The sequence below is a fragment of the Triturus cristatus genome, chromosome 7 (assembly GCF_964204655.1).
Source record: "Triturus cristatus chromosome 7, aTriCri1.1, whole genome shotgun sequence".
Classification (NCBI taxonomy): domain Eukaryota; kingdom Metazoa; phylum Chordata; class Amphibia; order Caudata; family Salamandridae; genus Triturus; species Triturus cristatus.
Window position 1 is genome coordinate 1,368,781,901 of NC_140590.1, and position 19,118 is coordinate 1,368,801,018.

At 44.3% G+C, this 19,118-nt stretch overlaps 1 protein-coding gene across 1 annotated transcript in view; it reads left to right on the forward strand.

Moving 5' to 3' along the window:
- The window catches only part of LOC146812075 (extracellular calcium-sensing receptor-like), a 242,944-nt gene that overhangs the window by 116,982 nt on the left and 106,844 nt on the right, over positions 1-19,118 (forward strand). Inside the window, exon 5 of the mRNA XM_085615122.1 lies at positions 18,750-18,765. Within this exon, the coding sequence (XP_085471248.1) occupies positions 18,750-18,765 (16 nt within the window). The remainder of the gene's footprint in view (positions 1-18,749; positions 18,766-19,118) is intronic.

A 19,118-nucleotide genomic window follows, 5' to 3' on the forward strand; every position in this document is an offset into this window, starting at 1 on the left:
GATGTGGACCAGTAGGTTAATTAGCTGGAACCGCTACATAGACGATCTTTTTATCATTTTCAATGGCACCATAGAATCTGCCGATGAATTTGTTAGCAATCTGAATTTAAATGATTTGAACCTCAGATTCAGTGGTGAAGTTAGTAAATCTTCAGTAAATTTTCTGGATCTGGAGGTTTTTGTCTCTGATGGAAGACTGTGTACATCCCTACACAGAAAACCAACGGCAGGGAATTCCGTTCTCCGTTCTGACAGCTGTCATTTAGGCAAACTGGTTAACAGCATCCCTTATGGCGAGCTGCTAAGAATTAAACCGCAGTTATAGGTGCACTCGAACTTTGGATTATATTAGGGTACTGCAACTCCCACAAGTCTCTACAATGCCATATTTAGGGAGGAGCCTTGAAAGCATTATGGGAGCTAGCCCTCTACAGCACGAACTTTCCCCGTAGCCCATGAAGAAGAGGACACTCGAAACGCGTCGGCGAAAGCGGAAAGCTGCATTACTTACCTGCATGCAAAAACGTGTCCATACCTGATTTGATTAAAGGCTGGTAACCTTGTACGAGTTCGTGTGCGTCTTCATGTGAGCGACCAGTGTTTTGAAAATATATATATATATATATATATATATATATATATATCTATATATATATATATATATATATATACACCTATAACATAAAATCTAACAAAAACATTATATTATAAATTGAAACATTAAAATATTTAATAATTTTTAAACTTACATTTTGCACTCCCTTTACTGTAACAGTGGGGAAAGTGTTGGATAGCATAGGGTTACAAATTACTGTTCCCACTGCTGTGAGTGCAACAGTAGGGAAAATGTTGGCTAGCAGAGGGGAAAAATTACTATTCCCCCTCCAGTGAATGCAACAATAGGGAAAGTGTTGGATAGCGGATAGGTAGAATTACTATTCCCACTCCAATGAGTGCAACAGTGAAGAAAGTGTTGGATAGCGGAGGGGTAAAAATTACTATTCCCACTCCAGTTAGTGCAACAGTAGGGAAAGTGCTGGATAGTGGAGGGGTAAAGACTACTATTCCCACTTCAGTGAGTGCAACAGTAGGGAAAGTGTTGGATAGCGGAGAGGTAAAAATTACTATTCCCAATCCAGGGAAAGTGTTGGATAGCGGAGAGGTAAAAATTAATACTCCCATTCCAGTGAGTTCAACAGTAGGGAAAGTGTTGGAAAGCGGAGAGGTAAAAATTACTATTCCCACTCCAGTGAGTGCAACAGTAGCGAAAGTGTTGGATAGCGGAGGGGTACAAATTACTATTCCCACTCCAGTGAGTGCAACAGTAGGGAAAGTGTTGGACAGTGTAGAGGTAAAAATTACTATTCCCACTCCAGTAATTGCAACAGTAGGGAAAGTGTTGGATAGCGAAGGGGTAAAAATTACTATTCCCACTCCAGTGAGTGCAACAGTAGGGAAAGTGTTGGATAGCGGAGGGGTACAAATTACTATTCCCACTCCAGTGAGTGCAACCGCAGGGAAAGTGTTGGATAGCGAAGGAGTAATAATTAATATTCCAACTTAAGCCAATTCAAAAGTAAAAACAAACAGAATATCAACTACACTACAAAAGGTGTTAAAAAAACAAACAAAAAAACATAAACCAATATTAAAAATGACAAAAGATAGGAACATATTATAATGTTAACAAAATCTAAAAACACCACACAATTCACAATACACATCTACATTTTTCAAAGAGTGTACCTCCATAATTAACCTGATTAATTATCAAATTAACAAACATTATTAACTAAAAAACAAATTGAAACAGATAAAAATTAATTTACTGACCAAACGTTACCCCTATAAAACTAAAATCCACACACAAAATAAAAAATAACAATTACCATAAATATTTATCAATTAATGAATGAATAATAATGAGCAACTAATTAATCAAACCTAAAAAACGTTCCACCCTCTACCACAATAAACACCACAACACACACCTAAAAATCATTACTCAATTTCTATAACTAATTGTAATTTATTAAATTAATATCACTTAACAACTTATTAACTAATTTAAAAGAATTTACTTCCCACCCTTTACCTCTATAAACCCCACAACTCACTTCTCAAATTAATTACACAATTGTCACATTTAATTGTTATTTAATTAGTTACCATTAATTAACGATTAATTATTAACTAGTTATAAATAAATTACTTCTCACCCTATTCCCCTATAAACCCCACCAACCATTCCTACAAAGTGACACAATTAACATCATTAATTACCAATTAATTAATTAATTATTAATAACTAACAAGCAATTGATAAATACGTATTAATAAAGTAATTCCCACAATGGACACTATAAATGATAAATTACATAAATATTAATATATAAAAAACATTAATACATTTATAAAAATAAATTACTTCCCACCTTATTCCCCTATAAACCACAACCCAAAAATGACACAATTAACATAATTACCAATTAATTCAGAATAATTAACAACCAATTAAGGAAAAATGAATAATAACTTAATTCCCACAACTAACATTATAAAATATAAATTAAATAAAAATTAAAAAATTAAAAATATTAATAATTTGATTATAAGCAAATTACTTCCCACCATATTCCCCTTTAAACCCACAACTCGCTCCTAAAAAATAACACAATTAACATAATTATCAATTCATTAATTCATTAATTAATAAAAATTACGAACCGATTAATAATTAATTATTAATAATTTAATTTCCACAATTAACATTATAAAATCTAAATTAAATAAATACTAATAAATACAAATTATTAATTAATTTACTATAATTAAATTACTTCCCATCCTATTCCCCTATAAACCCACAACCCTCTACAGAACTAAAAAACGCAAAATGTAATTAACATAAAATTAATAACTACTAAAAAATGTACACATATATTAAAAAACAAAAGCAAAACTTATACAAAAAATAGATCACATACTTTTACAATATCAATTTTTTAAACAATTTTATTTTTGCAAACAATGTTACTAACTTCGATATTTTCAAAAACGATTTTTTGTGCCTTAAAGTCGATATTCGTGACCACGATATTCCTGCTGTCGATATTTCTGTATCATGATATTTCCAACTCGAAATTTGTGTATGTCGATATTGAAAACTCGATATTCTGTCTGTGAACCTTTTCAGTACATCTGGTATGACTGCTATTGAAGGGGTACCATGCGTTCTGTTATATACGGCAGCAAAGATTGCACCTGAAGTGGCACAATCTTTCAACTGGGGAGCCATCCCCATTGGCAAGCAAATTGTCAGTATTCTGTGTTTTCCCTGCAGGCCGTATGTGAAAAAACTGCTTCAAGCTGTGCTGTTTTTTGTGCTACCTAAAACGGGATTTGCTCCAGACTGGTGGGAACCTTTCCCATAATGGCATTCAGGTGCCGATTACGATCCGGCAAAAAAATTCCCCGTACGACTCGTATCCGGTCTTTTTACCGTACGAATCGTACAAGTGCCGTACAAACTGCCAATTACGATTCGTATGGTAAAAAGTCCATACGAATCGCATTGGGAATTATTCCCCACACGTCCTCGGGTCGGAAAATGTGTCCGACACGTCCTCGGACGATTTACCGTACAAATGTGAAAAGTGAAGTCCGACCGCGGAATCACGATCCATCCCGTGCGTCCGATGTTACAACCGTATGGAAAAAACACCGTCCGCACCGAACTCCCATAGCAACCATGGAGACGTGCCCGCATACGTGCCGACCCCCCCCCAGCCCGTACGCGCCGTACCCCCCCAGCCCCCGTACGTTCGAGTCGTACCCCCACCCGTGTATGTACACCCTTGTACGTGTCGAACCCCCCGTGTATGTACACCCATGTACGTTCGAGTCGTACCCCCACCCGTGTATGTACACCCTTGTACGTGTCGAGCCCCCGTGTATGTACACCCATGTACGTTCGAGTCGTACCCCCACCCGTGTATGTACACCCTTGTACGTGTCGAACCCCCGTGTATGTACACCCATGTACGTTCGAGTCGTACCCCCACCCGTGTATGTACACCCTTGTACGTGTCGAACCCCCCGTGTATGTACACCCATGTACATTCGAGTCGTACCCCCACCCGTGTATGTACACCCTTGTACGTGTCGAACCCCCCGTGTATGTACACCCGTGTACGTTCGAGTCGTACCCCCACACGTGTATGTACACCCTTGTACGTGTCGAACCCCCGTGTATGTACACCCATGTACGTTCGAGTCGTACCCCCACCCGTGTATGTACACCCTTGTACGTGTCGAACCCCCCGTGTATGTACACCCGTGTACGTTCGAGTCGTACCCCCACCCGTGTATGTACACCCTTGTACGTGTCGAACCCCCGTGTATGTACACCCGTGTACGTTCGAGTCGTACCCCCACCCGTGTATGTACACCCTTGTACGTGTCGAACCCCCGTGTATGTACACCCGTGTACGTTCGAGTCGTACCCCCACCCGTGTATGTACACCCTTGTACGTGTCGAACCCCCGTGTATGTACACTTGTGTACGTTCGAGTCGTACCCCCACCCGTGTATGTACACCCTTGTACGTGTCAAACCCCCCGTGTATGTACACCCGTGTACGTTCGAGTCGTACCCCCACCCATGTATGTACACCCTTGTACGTGTCGAACCCCCCGTGTATGTACACCCATGTACGTTCGAGTCGTACCCCCACCCGTGTATGTACACCCTTGTACATGTCGAACCCCCCGTGTATGTACACCCGTGTACGTTCGAGTCGTACCCCCACCCGTGTATGTACACCCTTGGGGGTACGCACCGTACACACACGGGTGGGGGTACGACTCGAACGTACACGGGTGTACATACACGGGGGGTTCGACACGTACAAGGGTGTACATACACGGGTGGGGGTACGACTCGAACGTACACGGGTGTACATACACGGGGGTTCGACACGTACAAGGGTGTACATACACGGGGGGTTCGACACGTACAAGGGTGTACATACACGGGGGGTTCGACACGTACAAGGGTGTACATACACGGGGGGTTCGACACGTACAAGGGTGTACATACACGGGGTTTCAACACATACAAGGGTGTACATACACGGGTGGGGGTACGACTCGAACGTACACGGGTGTACATACACGGGGGGTTCGACACGTACAAGGGTGTACATACACGGGTGGGGGTACGACTCGAACGTACGCGGGCTGGGGGGGTCGGCGCGTACGTACGGGGGCTGGGGGGGGTCGGCGCGTATGTACGGGGGCTGGTGGGGGTCGGCACGTACGTACGGGGGCTGGGGGGGTACGGTGCGTACCGGGCCACCTACTCTGGTCGTTTCGCGCCTTACTTCGCTTTTCCGGCACTTTTTGGGTGCCGTGAAAATATTGCCGTCCGGACTGCTGTCGGGTCGAATCGTAATTCCTGGGTCGTGAAACGCTGCCTGAGAGCGTCCCGAAGTCACGTCCCAGCATTCCCGGATCACATTCGTATGTATATTTTCGTCGGTCGGTGTTTTTTACGATTCGTACAGAAACGCTCCGACCGACGGTTCGTACCCGGTTTTTACCGGATCGTAATCGGCACCTCAGTGTTTGTGGGCTAGTACCAGTAGTGACCATGTGTGGTTGCATAGCCTGAGCAAACCCCGCAGGATTGACTGTCAATGTTCTCATTACGTATTGTGTTAGATTTTTGTACATTTTTACTAAATCTCAGTAAGTTTGCGCATTCCTGCTGATGTGAAGGCAGCAACGTCTGGATTCAGTGTATGAAGCTAAGACTGGCTGGGTCGCTCCTTTTCTTATGAGCGGACCAAGTCTCACATGCTTTGTGGTATGGAGTTGGGTGTCTTTAAACCAATTAATGTGCTCTTGGTGAGTCAATAGGACTTCTAAGTCCACGTATGGAAAATACTCATCAGGTGATTCATCTTCAATGTATTCATGAAATAGCTGTGTGTGTGCATCTGCAGGTGGGAATTTAACCCAAGAATAAAATACTTCTGTTCTGAATGCTTCATGTGCCTCACCCACGAAGGTAACATCTCTGCAAGTTGCCGGGAGGCCATGTTGTAACAATTTCATGTTCACTGCCTGTCTGCAATTTTCTGAAATATTTAGTTTAACTAACTGTTCTCCAACGTCCACATCTATTTGTTCGATCATTGTTTTTTTATTGAGTAGAGCTTTCAGGAAAGACAATTCATATTTACACATTAAATCAACAAGGAAAGAAAAGTGGTTGCCCTAGAATACAGACCGACAAAATTAATTAATTAGTATATCTCTTTCGACAGCTTATTAAGCAAAATTCAAGAAGTTTAAAAAACCTCGACATAGAATCGTGAACCAAACAAGATTGCATTTAACATCCCTCAATTTAACATTCTACAAGATATTTCCAAGTCAGAGAATTTTTTATTAATTTCCCCCACTCGTTTAGCATAAGCCTCTTCGAATTTTTTAGTACGTTTCATTTTGTTTAGCCATTTCTCAAACACAGGTACTTCCAATGATCTCCAATTTTGTAAAATTAGAGAGCGAGCGACCAACATTGAAATAGCAAGAAAAAGCCCCTCAGATTTCGACAATATGGCCTCCCGATTGGTTGTAGCGAACAGGACAGCTTCTGCTATTGGAGCATACGTTTTTTGGATCGCCCGACTAAAATACCCCCCAAAAAACTTCCCAAAGCACTCCCAGGTTAGGACAGGTAAAAAATATGTGCCTCCATCCCCCTTTTAATGGGGTACAACAGCAAAAACACCTATTTTGAACCCCAGGATAGATTTTATTTAGGGCCTTTGGAGTATAGTAGGCCATCCAGTGAGAAAGAAAAGCCATTCTTTTATAGTTGGCAGCTCTAAGGTTCTTATTTTCTGTACTAGATATTGTTTGCCATTTCTGATATGAAAAAACACATTGAGTTTTAGAGGCGACTTTCTCCAAAAAGTTTAGGACCAATGGAGATTAATCTTGCGTTCGCATTAAGAGATACCAATTGCCGACCCCACTTAATATTTGAGGAATACAAGGCGGTGGCTGCCTTTGAGGGGGAACTATTAGGTATAAAATTACATTTATTAAAGAAATGAAATATTTGAATGAATTACAGCCATAAAATCTGTCCTGAACTTCTTCCCAGGTAATCATCCTCCCCTGAATAATAAACTGATTAACTACCCCCAAGCCAGAATCATGCCAGGTTTTCAAATGGGTAGAATGAATATGGAGGTCCAGATCTTGTCACTCTGCAATTTTCTGAAATATTTAGTCTAACTAACTGTTCTCCAACGTCCACATCTATTTGTTCGATCATTGTTACAGCAGTAGTATATATGTTAAAATCTTATTGAGCTATGGTGCGCACAATGTGGAAACTTCTAATCCTCCAAGCTTTATTTAACCTACAGCCAATCCATAGGGTATGCCTACTCAGCTGAGGCGAATTTGTTTCCCTTCCCACTACGGATGTCTCCAGTTTAAATGTGAGTAGGGGGTCTCTAAGAGAGCACAACTGAACTACTCAGATTTGACTGTTAAATAGGAGCCTAACAAACGATGGCAGTACCATGTCGTCTAGTTCCTACTAACCCTTAGAATCTGCGCATTATTTGGACAATGTAACCTAAGGGCTTGGTGTCTAGACTGATTCCAGACTCCCCCGCAGGATATGTTGGCCTAGAGACCAGCTAGCTCACAGTGCCACCGTAAGCCCTCTAACCTATCAGGGAGCAAATGGCTTCTGGAAACTACTGAACATGACAACCCTGCTCCTTCAGGGATTGTGTAAACAGTACAGAACGTTTCGCTCAGTCACACGTGCTCAGTTATACACTGAGAATACACAGTGGGACATTTTCAATAATATTCATTAAAACAAACTTATTCTTGCATAAAATACGTGTGGTGCAGTGATTAGTGGACAGAAGCAAATAAACGTGATTACAAGCACCAAAAGCGGATATAGTAGATATAGTTCTACCCTGGTGCTAAACAATTGTATATATGCAGGCATATAAACAAAACAGTAATCTGGCGTACTCCTACTATGCAAACCCTACTCTAAGTGTACCTAGAGTTTGTGTAGGTGGAGAGGCAAGAATACCCCCAGTGAAGGACCCCGTCTTGATCACGAAGTGGATACCCCTAACGAGATGTCAGACCACTGCTTGTTATTTCTCAGTATGCCAGGACCCTTGTTGTCAGCAAAAGTACCTCCTATACTAATCTATTGGATTGTTTACCTTTTATATTAGATAGCAGCCTTGCGATGTGCGCATAGATTAGTGATGTTATATATAGATAGATGTTAGATATAGATAGCCCTGTTGATGGAGCGGGTAAAATGTTTTCTTTTTATATATCCAATCCATTTATATAAGTTTATATTAAAATAACTAATGAATAATTATAATGATTAATAGTGTTATGTGAAAGAACTAAACCAACCTTATTAACAGGAAGAATACACGTGGGAATGCATTTGCATGGCTAAAATAATAAGTGAACTAAGTTCGTATGCATATTAAAATGATAAACGTTGCTTATGTAATGTTATTGTGATTTGCGCTTTAATAAACCAGCATTAATGGCTTTGGATGTTGCATATGGCTAGATAAATACACACACATAAGGGTATTAGCAAGGGAATAACACTGTTTTAATCATTTCCATGTATTAATTACGATTTTGTGTTTTCTTTGCTTAAGTTGACTATTCTGGCCTACCAAAAGATGGCCGCCAACTGAAGCCTAACTAAAGTACATTACTTCACCATTTGAACAATAGAGAAAGGCGCCTGCACTGACTTCAACCGTGTCCCTTGTGTGACCCGTCAGACCATGCCCATGAAGACTACCCTGGGCGAGGGGCCAATGCCCCTGAACGTGAAGAAAATGTTGCAATTGAAATATATGAACTGTTGAACCCGACCTGTTCTCTACGAACTGATACATTTAGGACCACAGATTACTCGTTCCCATACATTCGCTTTGAGACTTTTACCGCATTGGAAGAATTGAAAAATGTATCCTGATGTGCCGAGATTGATTTGAATTCAGCCAATCATAGTACTGTGAAATGAGAAATGTAACATTTGATATGTAAATTTTAGTATAAATATTGGTAGACCAGAGAGGTGTTTAAAGATGTTTGGTGGTGAAGCTGCTGACGGAGAACCAATGATAAAAGATCCTTATGCTGACGGAGAGGACGGTGACTCTACATGATAGAACAGAACTCTGACGAATTTACTGAGGACCAGTTCTGACTTAGAAAACGACAATTAGCCAGAATAGGTAAATATGACAAAAGATGATATTGCATTATTAAGGTTTAACCTGCATTTAAATTAGATAAAAGAAAATCATTATTTGAATTAATGTGTCGGGTGATTATTTGATTGAAATGTCTATTGATTAATTTAGGGTGTTAAGGTATCATTGAACTAATAAACAGCTAAATGATTCGACCGACCCATTTGATGGAGGAATTGTTAGGGTGATTCAGGGAAAGTGGTTCTTCCATCAAGGAAATCAGTGTGGTTCGGAACTAATTGTCTCTTTATAGGCGCGGATAGTTTGATAGAATTAATGTTGGTGTTATGGGCCCCACCAGCGTATGATGTGTGTGTGTGTGTGTGACTGAGAAATCATTCTGTCCGTGGAAGTAGAGGGAAATTGAGGAACCTGAACTGCACCAGTTTTTCTGGTAGCAGGATGATGGTTTTTATTGTTTTGGTTTGATGATTTTTGCCTGTATATAGCTTATCGATTGTTGATTGGTATTGATATGTATACTAACACTATATGTTGAAGATGTATTGAGTTTTATGTAGTCTGTATGGCTTCTGGGATGTAAGAAGTCGGTGACAGTTCCGTAGTAGGGCAGAGGAAAGCGCTGCTCTCGGGAAAGACGGGATTGTGGTAGCCCGTAGGAACACGGGAAAAACGTGTGACAATTGAAGTTGCGCGTCACATTGTCTGGGTTCGATTCGGTGACATCGCTGTGTGTTGCTATTAGAGACATTTTCTGTGTGAAAGAAGTGCGTATGATAGTGAAGGGTACCTGTGAAATTTTGGTTTTAAGTACCAGGAAACCAATTGGCATACCGATAACGCTTATCACTGAAAAAGTAGCAGGTGTTCTCTGAGCTTGAGTGAAGGACAAAGTAGAGGTAAGCACTGCTTTGTTAACGTATGTGATAATTCTGTAGTAGGACAGACTGTTCGCTGTTCTCGGAAAACACAGGATTCTGTGTGAATGAACTACAATTTCTTGTGTGAAAGTGCGTGAATGAAATAGCATTCGGGTTAATTGTGAAACTCTGGTTTTATTTCTCAGGAGCATTGCATTTCCAACTATGTGTCTTAATTCCGGAGAAACAGTTAATTGATGCTTGATGGAAGGGTAAAGTAGAGGGATGTGCTACTTTATCAATGGAAGTAAATGATTCTGTAGTAGGGCAGAGGTAAGCGCTGCTCTCGGGAAAGGCAGAATTCTCGTGAGAAAGGTCTATTGCTATTCTGTGGTTAGCGTAGCAGACAATGGAGATGTTTATATGTTGTGACTAACAGTATCGTAAAATTGAAACAAAGTCTGCCGAGTAGTCTTGTAAAGGAGGGGTAGACTGGAGACAGGAGCAGGAGCTGCTGCAGCGACTGCTGACGTCAGAAAGACCGCGCTGGGATTGGACAGTGGGTCAGAACAGCAGAAACGCCCTGATTGGTGCATTATTGTGTGTGCCACAAAAGGATTGGGAGAAGTACAGGGGGACGTAAACGCTCCAGGATTGGTGCGTTAGTGTGAGTTGCGCTGCTATTGGACTAGAGACCGTATACTTGACGAAAAGCCTAGGGGTTCACGAAAGAGAGGAAGATGTATCATCATTCAGCCGAAAAGAAGAAGAAATCCCTATTTAGTAAAATAAAGGGGTGGTTCGTGAAAGACAAAGAGATTGTGACGAGGGAAGAACAGTTACTTCCTCCAACAAAGACACCCGCATCCTTCATGGTTGCGAAATATGGTTACCATACTTGCATTTGGTTAGACAATTGGGCAAAGTATACAAAGGAAGATGGAGTTTTAGCATTTCCGGAACATTGTTCATTTAATTTTTTGCGATTTTAAGGAACCTACGTGAAAGGAGGATGGGATTAGTACTCGTCCAAGACCTACACAGTTTGAGGCATTGACTGAGTGGGAAGATGAGATGCATGAGCGAGAAAAACAGAGAAATGGCAGTAGGTATAGATATATGTTTGGACGGCCAAATGATCGTGAAACTTATTGTGATCGAATGAGAAGGTGGCGAGACGCAAGTATGACTGAAGGACTGTTTCCCATTCGAGCTACAGGAGAAAATGAAGGAAGGAAGTGTGTAGAAAAGAGACATAGGTGCCGATTCCGATCCTGGAAAAATTTTCCCCGTACGACTCGTATCCGGTCTTTTTACCATACGAATCGTACAAGTAGCGTACAAACTGCCAAGTACGATTCGCATGGGAAAAAGTCCATACGAATCGCATTGGGAAAATTTCCCCACACGTCCTCTGGTCGGAAAAAGTGTCCGACACATCCCCGGACGATTTTACGTACAAATGTGAAAAGTGAAGTCCGAGCGCGCAAGTACGATCCGTCCCTTGCGTCCGATGTTACAACCGTATGGAAAATGCACCGTACGGACCGAACTCCCATAGCAACCATGGAGACATGTGCCCGCATACGTGCCGAACCCCCACCCCAGCCCCCGTGAGTATGCGCCGAACCCCCCCAGCCCCCGTGAGTATGTGCCGAACCCCCCCCAGCCCCCGTGAGTACGCGCCGAAACCCCCCCCAGCCCCGGTGAGTACACGCCGAACCCCCCCCAGCCCCTGTGAGTACGCGCCGAACCCCCCCAGCCCCCGTGAGTACGTGCCGAACCCCCACCGTGTACGGACACCAGTGTACGTACGCACCGTACCCCCACCCGTGTATGTACGGTGCGAACCCCCTGCGCATCGCGCTGGGGGTTCGCGCCGTACATACACGGGTGGGGGTACGGTGTGTACGTACACTGGTGTCCATACACGGGTGGGGGTACGGTGCGTACGTACACTGGTGTCCATACACGGGTGGGGGTACGGTGTGTACGTACACTGGTGTCCATACACGGGTGGGGGTTCGGCGCGTACTCACGGGGGCTGGGGGGGTTCGGCGCGTACTCACTGGGGCTGGGGGGGCTTAGGCGCCTACTCACGGGGGCTGGGGGGGTTCGGCGCGTACTCACGGGGGCTGGGGGGGTTCGGCGTGTACTCACGGGGGCTGGGGGGGTTCAGCGTGGACTCACGGGGGCTGGGGGGGGCTCGGCGCGTACTCACGGGGGCTGGGGGGGGGTTCGGCGCGTACTTACGGGGGCTGGGGGGGGTTCGGCGCGTACTTACGGGGGCTGGGGGGGTTCAGCGCGTACTCACGAGGGCTGTGAGGAAATATGAATTTTTATGGTCAATTGTGTCCCCTATCTAGACCCCAACGGCTCCATGTACATGCTACAAGTACATGTATGTTCCCTTAATAGTTGCATGTCCCTTTAACGGGAACCGCTGAATTACTGGACTGTGTCGCACCCTTTTTATGACCGTCAGCTGGAACTGACTGAGCGACAAGCATTTTCATTTTCGTGTCTTTCATACGCCTTTGTTCGTGTTCTTGTTCTTCTCTAATTCTATTCTGGTGATACTGTAACATTTGTAACATTTGTGAAGGAGTGTTAGCTTGCCAAGTGCTCTCAACTTTCAATACTCTGTTTTTAACCTGCGGCAGTGAATTCTCGACTAGTTTTGTTACAAAAAGGTGTGGATATGACTCACTATTTGCTTTCAGGCCGCTATTAATACCAAAACATTTTTCAAATCGGGAATAAAAATCACTGGTGTCTTCCTCGGGTTTCTGTTTACAGGCTGATATTGCTCCCCAATCTTCCTTTTTCGTAGTTAACAAACGTGGCAATACTTGTACTAATAGACCTGGCAATGCTTTTGTTTTGTCCCCAAGCCCTACGCCTGCAGTTCGGTTATTTTCTTCAGTTTCTAATGCGGTCCAATCAATCTTTTGGTCTCCCACCTCCCATTCTTTTTCCTTGAGTTTCTCATAAATACCGGCAGGCACTAATACTTTCAATATTTTCATAATGTCAGGATAGGTATAATCACCCATGAGTAACATGTCCTTTAGTTCACGGTGAAAACCTGCTGGATCTTTGTCATGGCTGGGCACTAATTTTTTCATTTCCAATAGTTCTATTTTGGTTATGGGCGTGTACACAAACACGCGTCTAAACGTATTGTCATCATTCCTGACTGGGTGTACTTCGCGTAAGGGATTCTGTCTGTCTATGTAATACGGGTTTCTCTCCATGGAAGGAGCTGGATCATGTTCTGGGCACAAAAAGGCACTATATCTGTGTCTGTATTCTAGAATTACTTTAATTAGATCGGTACCTAAACCTCTCCATTTATTCATGAGCAGTTCTATCAATATATCAGGTAGGGGACCAGGATCGGAGTGTTGGCCTTTATATAATATAAGGAGATGTTGTATCATGTATATACTAGCCAAACGTTGTTCGTCTGGGGCAAGATTCAGAAACGTGTGTGCTAGCGCATCATCACTGTATTTTTCAGAACTGTCAGCCCATTGTACTGCTGACCTGGCTAATTCTTGTTCATCCATAGAATCGAGCACATGGTACCCCCTTCGTTCTCGAAGTAATTTATCAGTAGCCTGGAATAAGTGTTCAGGGGTCCTTGGATTTGTAATAACTGTTTGAAAAATTCTGTTACATTCTGGATGTATCGGACGTATTGTTTTATTAAAAGATCTTCCTTTTCCTACATAAGCTATCATTTGTTTAGCTGGTAATTCAAATTGTCCTGTGTTCATTTCTGACTGTTCCTCCTCCTCTTCCTCTGATTCAGTTTTATCTGCTTCTACTCTGTTTTCATGTATTCGTTCTACTTCTTTTCTGATCCTTCGGCACATGGCTTCTATACACTTCTGTTTATCATGTCTCCCGTCTGTTATATTCTGACCCCATTTGGTAAGTGCTTGCATTTTCTCCGAATCTACCTCAGGCCTATCTCTATTTCTGATCAAACAGTTTATAAAAAAGCGTAACAGTAATTTTTGTATGTCTACTTTCTGGTATTCCATGGCTTCGGCAGTACTTTCAGGACCTTGCCCTGATTGGATAAAGCGATATATTTTGTCTAGATGTTCAACCATTCCTGGTAACGTCATTAAATAGTTTGCAGCTCGTCGCAAACGTACTGAAGACAGCAACATTCTGTCGTGTTTTCCTGGCACTGGATCATATCTACAATCGGAAAGAGGCTCGTTTAATATATTGTCTGATATTCTTTGGGGTGTACGTCGATATGCTAAATCTCTATAAGTCAATCTAGTTGTTGGCGGTGGCGTGGAAAAACCTCCTGTCGCACCCCCTAAGGTGCCAAGTCCAAAAGGATTTGTTGGGTGCAGGGTAGAGAGTGTCGGGGCAGGAAGGACTGTAGAAACAGATGGAATTGTTAGAACTTGAGTAGGAGTTTGTTGCTGCGGAGGTGAGTGCAGCTGATTTTGGGGTTGAGTGTCGTTAACGGGTGGTGTGCGTGGCTGCACACCATTAGCATATTCGGGGGCTGCATCGTCTAAATAGGAAGAAAGGAAAATGTCTTTTGCGGTCTTGGGATGTACTTTAATCGGGAGTAACGGAGGTGGCAGATCTTTTGGTACCTCCAAAGTGGCCTTAGGCAAACCCTCGGCCAGAAGAGGATACATACCATTCATAAGAGTGTTTCGTTGTCTGTCTACTTGTTCTGTTTTTATTCGGGTACCTTCGTCAATTAATATGTTTTCTCGGGCCTTTTCTGAATCTTCCCTACTTTTCTCTTCCTTTCTGAGCGCTTTCTCTGTGCGCCTATGCGATTCTTTACGCCATAGTTCAATGGCATCTTTCTGTGACTGTCTGGCTTTCTTTTTCCATAACGCTTCTTCTATTCTCATGATGCAATCTGCATCCCATGTTCCAGCAGCGGGCCATCTCTGACTCTCTGCCAAATCCTTGGTGTAGTCCACCCATAGATCAAGATATAATACGGCATCTAGGCCATGTTTATGGTACATAAAGTACCCTGGAGTGTCCCTAGGTGGGATAGGAACAGCTTCCTCGAGTATCCCTTTTCTAGTTTTTATCTGTCTTAATTTTGAAAATAACGGCATCCTGAACCTTGTTACTTAATTCTTACTCGGTTTTTGAACACAATAATTACAATAAACACAATAATGAAGATCGAACAATCACTCATACCACGACATTTAAAACATATCAAAACATTTTAGAACGAACAATAATAATTAGAATAAAACTAGTTAATTGCATAATACTAAATATACTGTATGTACTGCTAAACAGTACAGATACACTGCTAAAACAGTGCAGACTAGGTCTGTGTACCTAGACCCGTCTTGACCGGCACAAACTAATGTGCACGTCTAGATGCGTCCTCAGCAACGGTACTCACCGGGAAGCACGGAACGGAAGGCCTCGGAAGTCTGGACTGGACTAGACCAAACTGGACTGGACTCGACTCGTGACTTAGATACTTCGGAACTTCGGAATCTGGTGGGCCTCTGTATACCTCGGATCTTGCTCTCTCAGCTAGGCTCTGGTCGGGATTCTCCGCACTCCTCACCGCCTCGTCTGGGTGTTGATCGCAGCCTCAGTCGCCCCCGTTGGCTTGAGGGAGATACAGGAAATCCTGCGGGTACGCGTAATTGTCCGTCCGGCTGTGGCAGGAGACCGGGTCTGCAACGCACCTCCGGCGCGTGGGGTGTGAGAGGTGTCCCTATTCGGGCGCCAATTATGTGGTAAATTTTAATTACCTAGACTTAATTTATGCGGTAAAATACAATACGAATAACTCAGTAAAAATAAGAGGCAGAATCCGTGGTATTCGAGGGTATAATAGGGTATTTATTCCTTACAAAGGAATGATGGTTCGAACCAGGCAATCGAGTTCCGTCACCACGAAGGTTCAGGAAGGGATCAGCAATACATTATTGACAGGTTAAAGTATATATAGTAATGCATTACAGTAAAGACAGATGCAGGAGGCGCAACAGCTGATAAGAATACACATACGTAATAGAAAAGGCGTTACAATAGGCGTGCATAGAGGCGTATACTAAAAACGTCATTATGATGATGACACAAGTGGGTGGATCCATAAGAGAATCCTGCAAAGTCAGCAAAAATACATGGCAGAGATGCGCGTGCAGCCGTATGACGTGTGATTGACGTGTAACTAGAGGGTGAAGGGAACTTGACATTTAGCCCTACATGAGGAGACAGAAGTCTGGGGTGTCAGGACAACCTAGTCCTAAATCATATCTAATATCTTGTGTTTAAAGAACTATATTATCTAGAAGGAAAAAGTCTTCTCGGACAGATCCTATTCTATACTGACTGTTAGTGCGTGTACAAGCGTCTAAGTGTCTACATGGGATGCGAGGGGGCATGGGCCTACTATGGTAACGAGAGTCATGAATTACTTGCACGGAGACAGTAAGGCCGGGCCCTTTGCTCTGCAGCTGGAGGGATGTTTACCTAAGCTACTTAGACAGGAATGCGTTTCTTGAGGAGCGAAACAGATAACTTGAAGGCTGAATACAGTTTTGGCGGACAACAGGCCGGGCTAGTCACCGTTAGCCGCTCAGGAAGTAAGACAAGGTTCATGGATACAGATGCAGGTTCAGGCTGGAGCATTTCAGAGGCAGAAGCAGGAAAAAAGCTCGATGGCAGAATTCAGGGCCTACCTTGCCAGAGCTGGAAAACGTGAAAAGTATACCATATAAAGACGGTGGCAAGGCATACTTAGGAACGGAATATCTGGCCCATTCATGGCAGAGTACATATTAACGTTGGACACAATTGTATTTGCGTCTTCATAGCTTGAAGTGGAGGGAACATACATGTACTTGTAGCATGTACATGGAGCCGTTGGGGTCTAGATAGGGGACACAATTGACCATAAAAATTCATATTTCCTCACAGCCCTCGTGAGTACGCGCTGAACCCCCCCAGCCCCCGTAAGTACGCGCCGAACCCCCCCCAGCCCCCGTAAGTACGCGCCGAACCCCCCCCCAGCCCCCGTGAGTACGCGCCGAGCCCCCCCCAGCCCCCGTGAGTCCACGCTGAACCCCCCCAGCCCCCGTGAGTACACGCCGAACCCCCCCAGCCCCCGTGAGTACGCGCCGAACCCCCCCAGCCCCCGTGAGTAGGCGCCTAAGCCCCCCCAGCCCCAGTGAGTACGCGCCGAACCCCCCCAGCCCCCGTGAGTACGCGCCGAACCCCCACCCGTGTATGGACACCAGTGTACGTACACACCGTACCCCCACCCGTGTATGGACACCAGTGTACGTACGCACCGTACCCCCACCGTGTACGGACACCAGTGTACGTACGCACCGTACCCCCACCCGTGTATGTACGGTGCGAACCGTTCGCACCGTACATACACGGGTGGGGGTACGGTGCGTACGTACACTGGTGTCCGTACACGGTGGGGGTACGGTGCGTACGTACACTGGTGTCCATACACGGGTGGGGGTACGGTGTGTACGTACACTGGTGTCCATACACGGGTGGGGGTTCGGCGCGTACTCACGGGGGCTGGGGGGGTTCGGCGCGTACTCACTGGGGCTGGGGGGGCTTAGGCGCCTACTCACGGGGGCTGGGGGGGTTCGGCGCGTACTCACGGGGGCTGGGGGGGTTCGGCGTGTACTCACGGGGGCTGGGGGGGTTCAGCGTGGACTCACGGGGGCTGGGGGGGGCTCGGCGCGTACTCACGGGGGCTGGGGGGGGGTTCGGCGCGTACTTACGGGGGCTGGGGGGGGTTCGGCGCGTACTTACGGGGGCTGGGGGGGTTCAGCGCGTACTCACGAGGGCTGTGAGGAAATATGAATTTTTATGGTCAATTGTGTCCCCTATCTAGACCCCAACGGCTCCATGTACATGCTACAAGTACATGTATGTTCCCTCCACTTCAAGCTATGAAGACGCAAATACAATTGTGTCCAACGTTAATATGTACTCTGCCATGAATGGGCCAGATATTCCGTTCCTAAGTATGCCTTGCCACCGTCTTTATATGGTATACTTTTCACGTTTTCCAGCTCTGGCAAGGTAGGCCCTGAATTCTGCCATCGAGCTTTTTTCCTGCTTCTGCCTCTGAAATGCTCCAGCCTGAACCTGCATCTGTATCCATGAACCTTGTCTTACTTCCTGAGCGGCTAACGGTGACTAGCCCGGCCTGTTGTCCGCCAAAACTGTATTCAGCCTTCAAGTTATCTGTTTCGCTCCTCAAGAAACGCATTCCTGTCTAAGTAGCTTAGGTAAACATCCCTCCAGCTGCAGAGCAAAGGGCCCGGCCTTACTGTCTCCGTGCAAGTAATTCATGACTCTCGTTACCATAGTAGGCCCATGCCCCCTCGCATCCCATGTAGACACTTAGACGCTTGTACACGCACTAACAGTCAGTATAGAATAGGATCTGTCCGAGAAGACTTTTTCCTTCTAGATAATATAGTTCTTTAAACACAAGATATTAGATATGATTTAGGACTAGGTTGTCCTGACACCCCAGACTTCTGTCTCCTCATGTAGGGCTAAATGTCAAGTTCCCTTCACCCTCTAGTTACACGTCAATCACACGTCATACGGCTGCACGCGCATCTCTGCCATGTATTTTTGCTGACTTTGCAGGATTCTCTTATGGATCCACCCACTTGTGTCATCATCATAATGACGTTTTTAGTATACGCCTCTATGCACGCCTATTGTAACGCCTTTTCTATTACGTATGTGTATTCTTATCAGCTGTTGCGCCTCCTGCATCTGTCTTTACTGTAATGCATTACTATATATACTTTAACCTGTCAATAATGTATTGCTGATCCCTTCCTGAACCTTCGTGGTGACGGAACTCGATTGCCTGGTTCGAACCATCATTCCTTTGTAAGGAATAAATACCCTATTATACCCTCGAA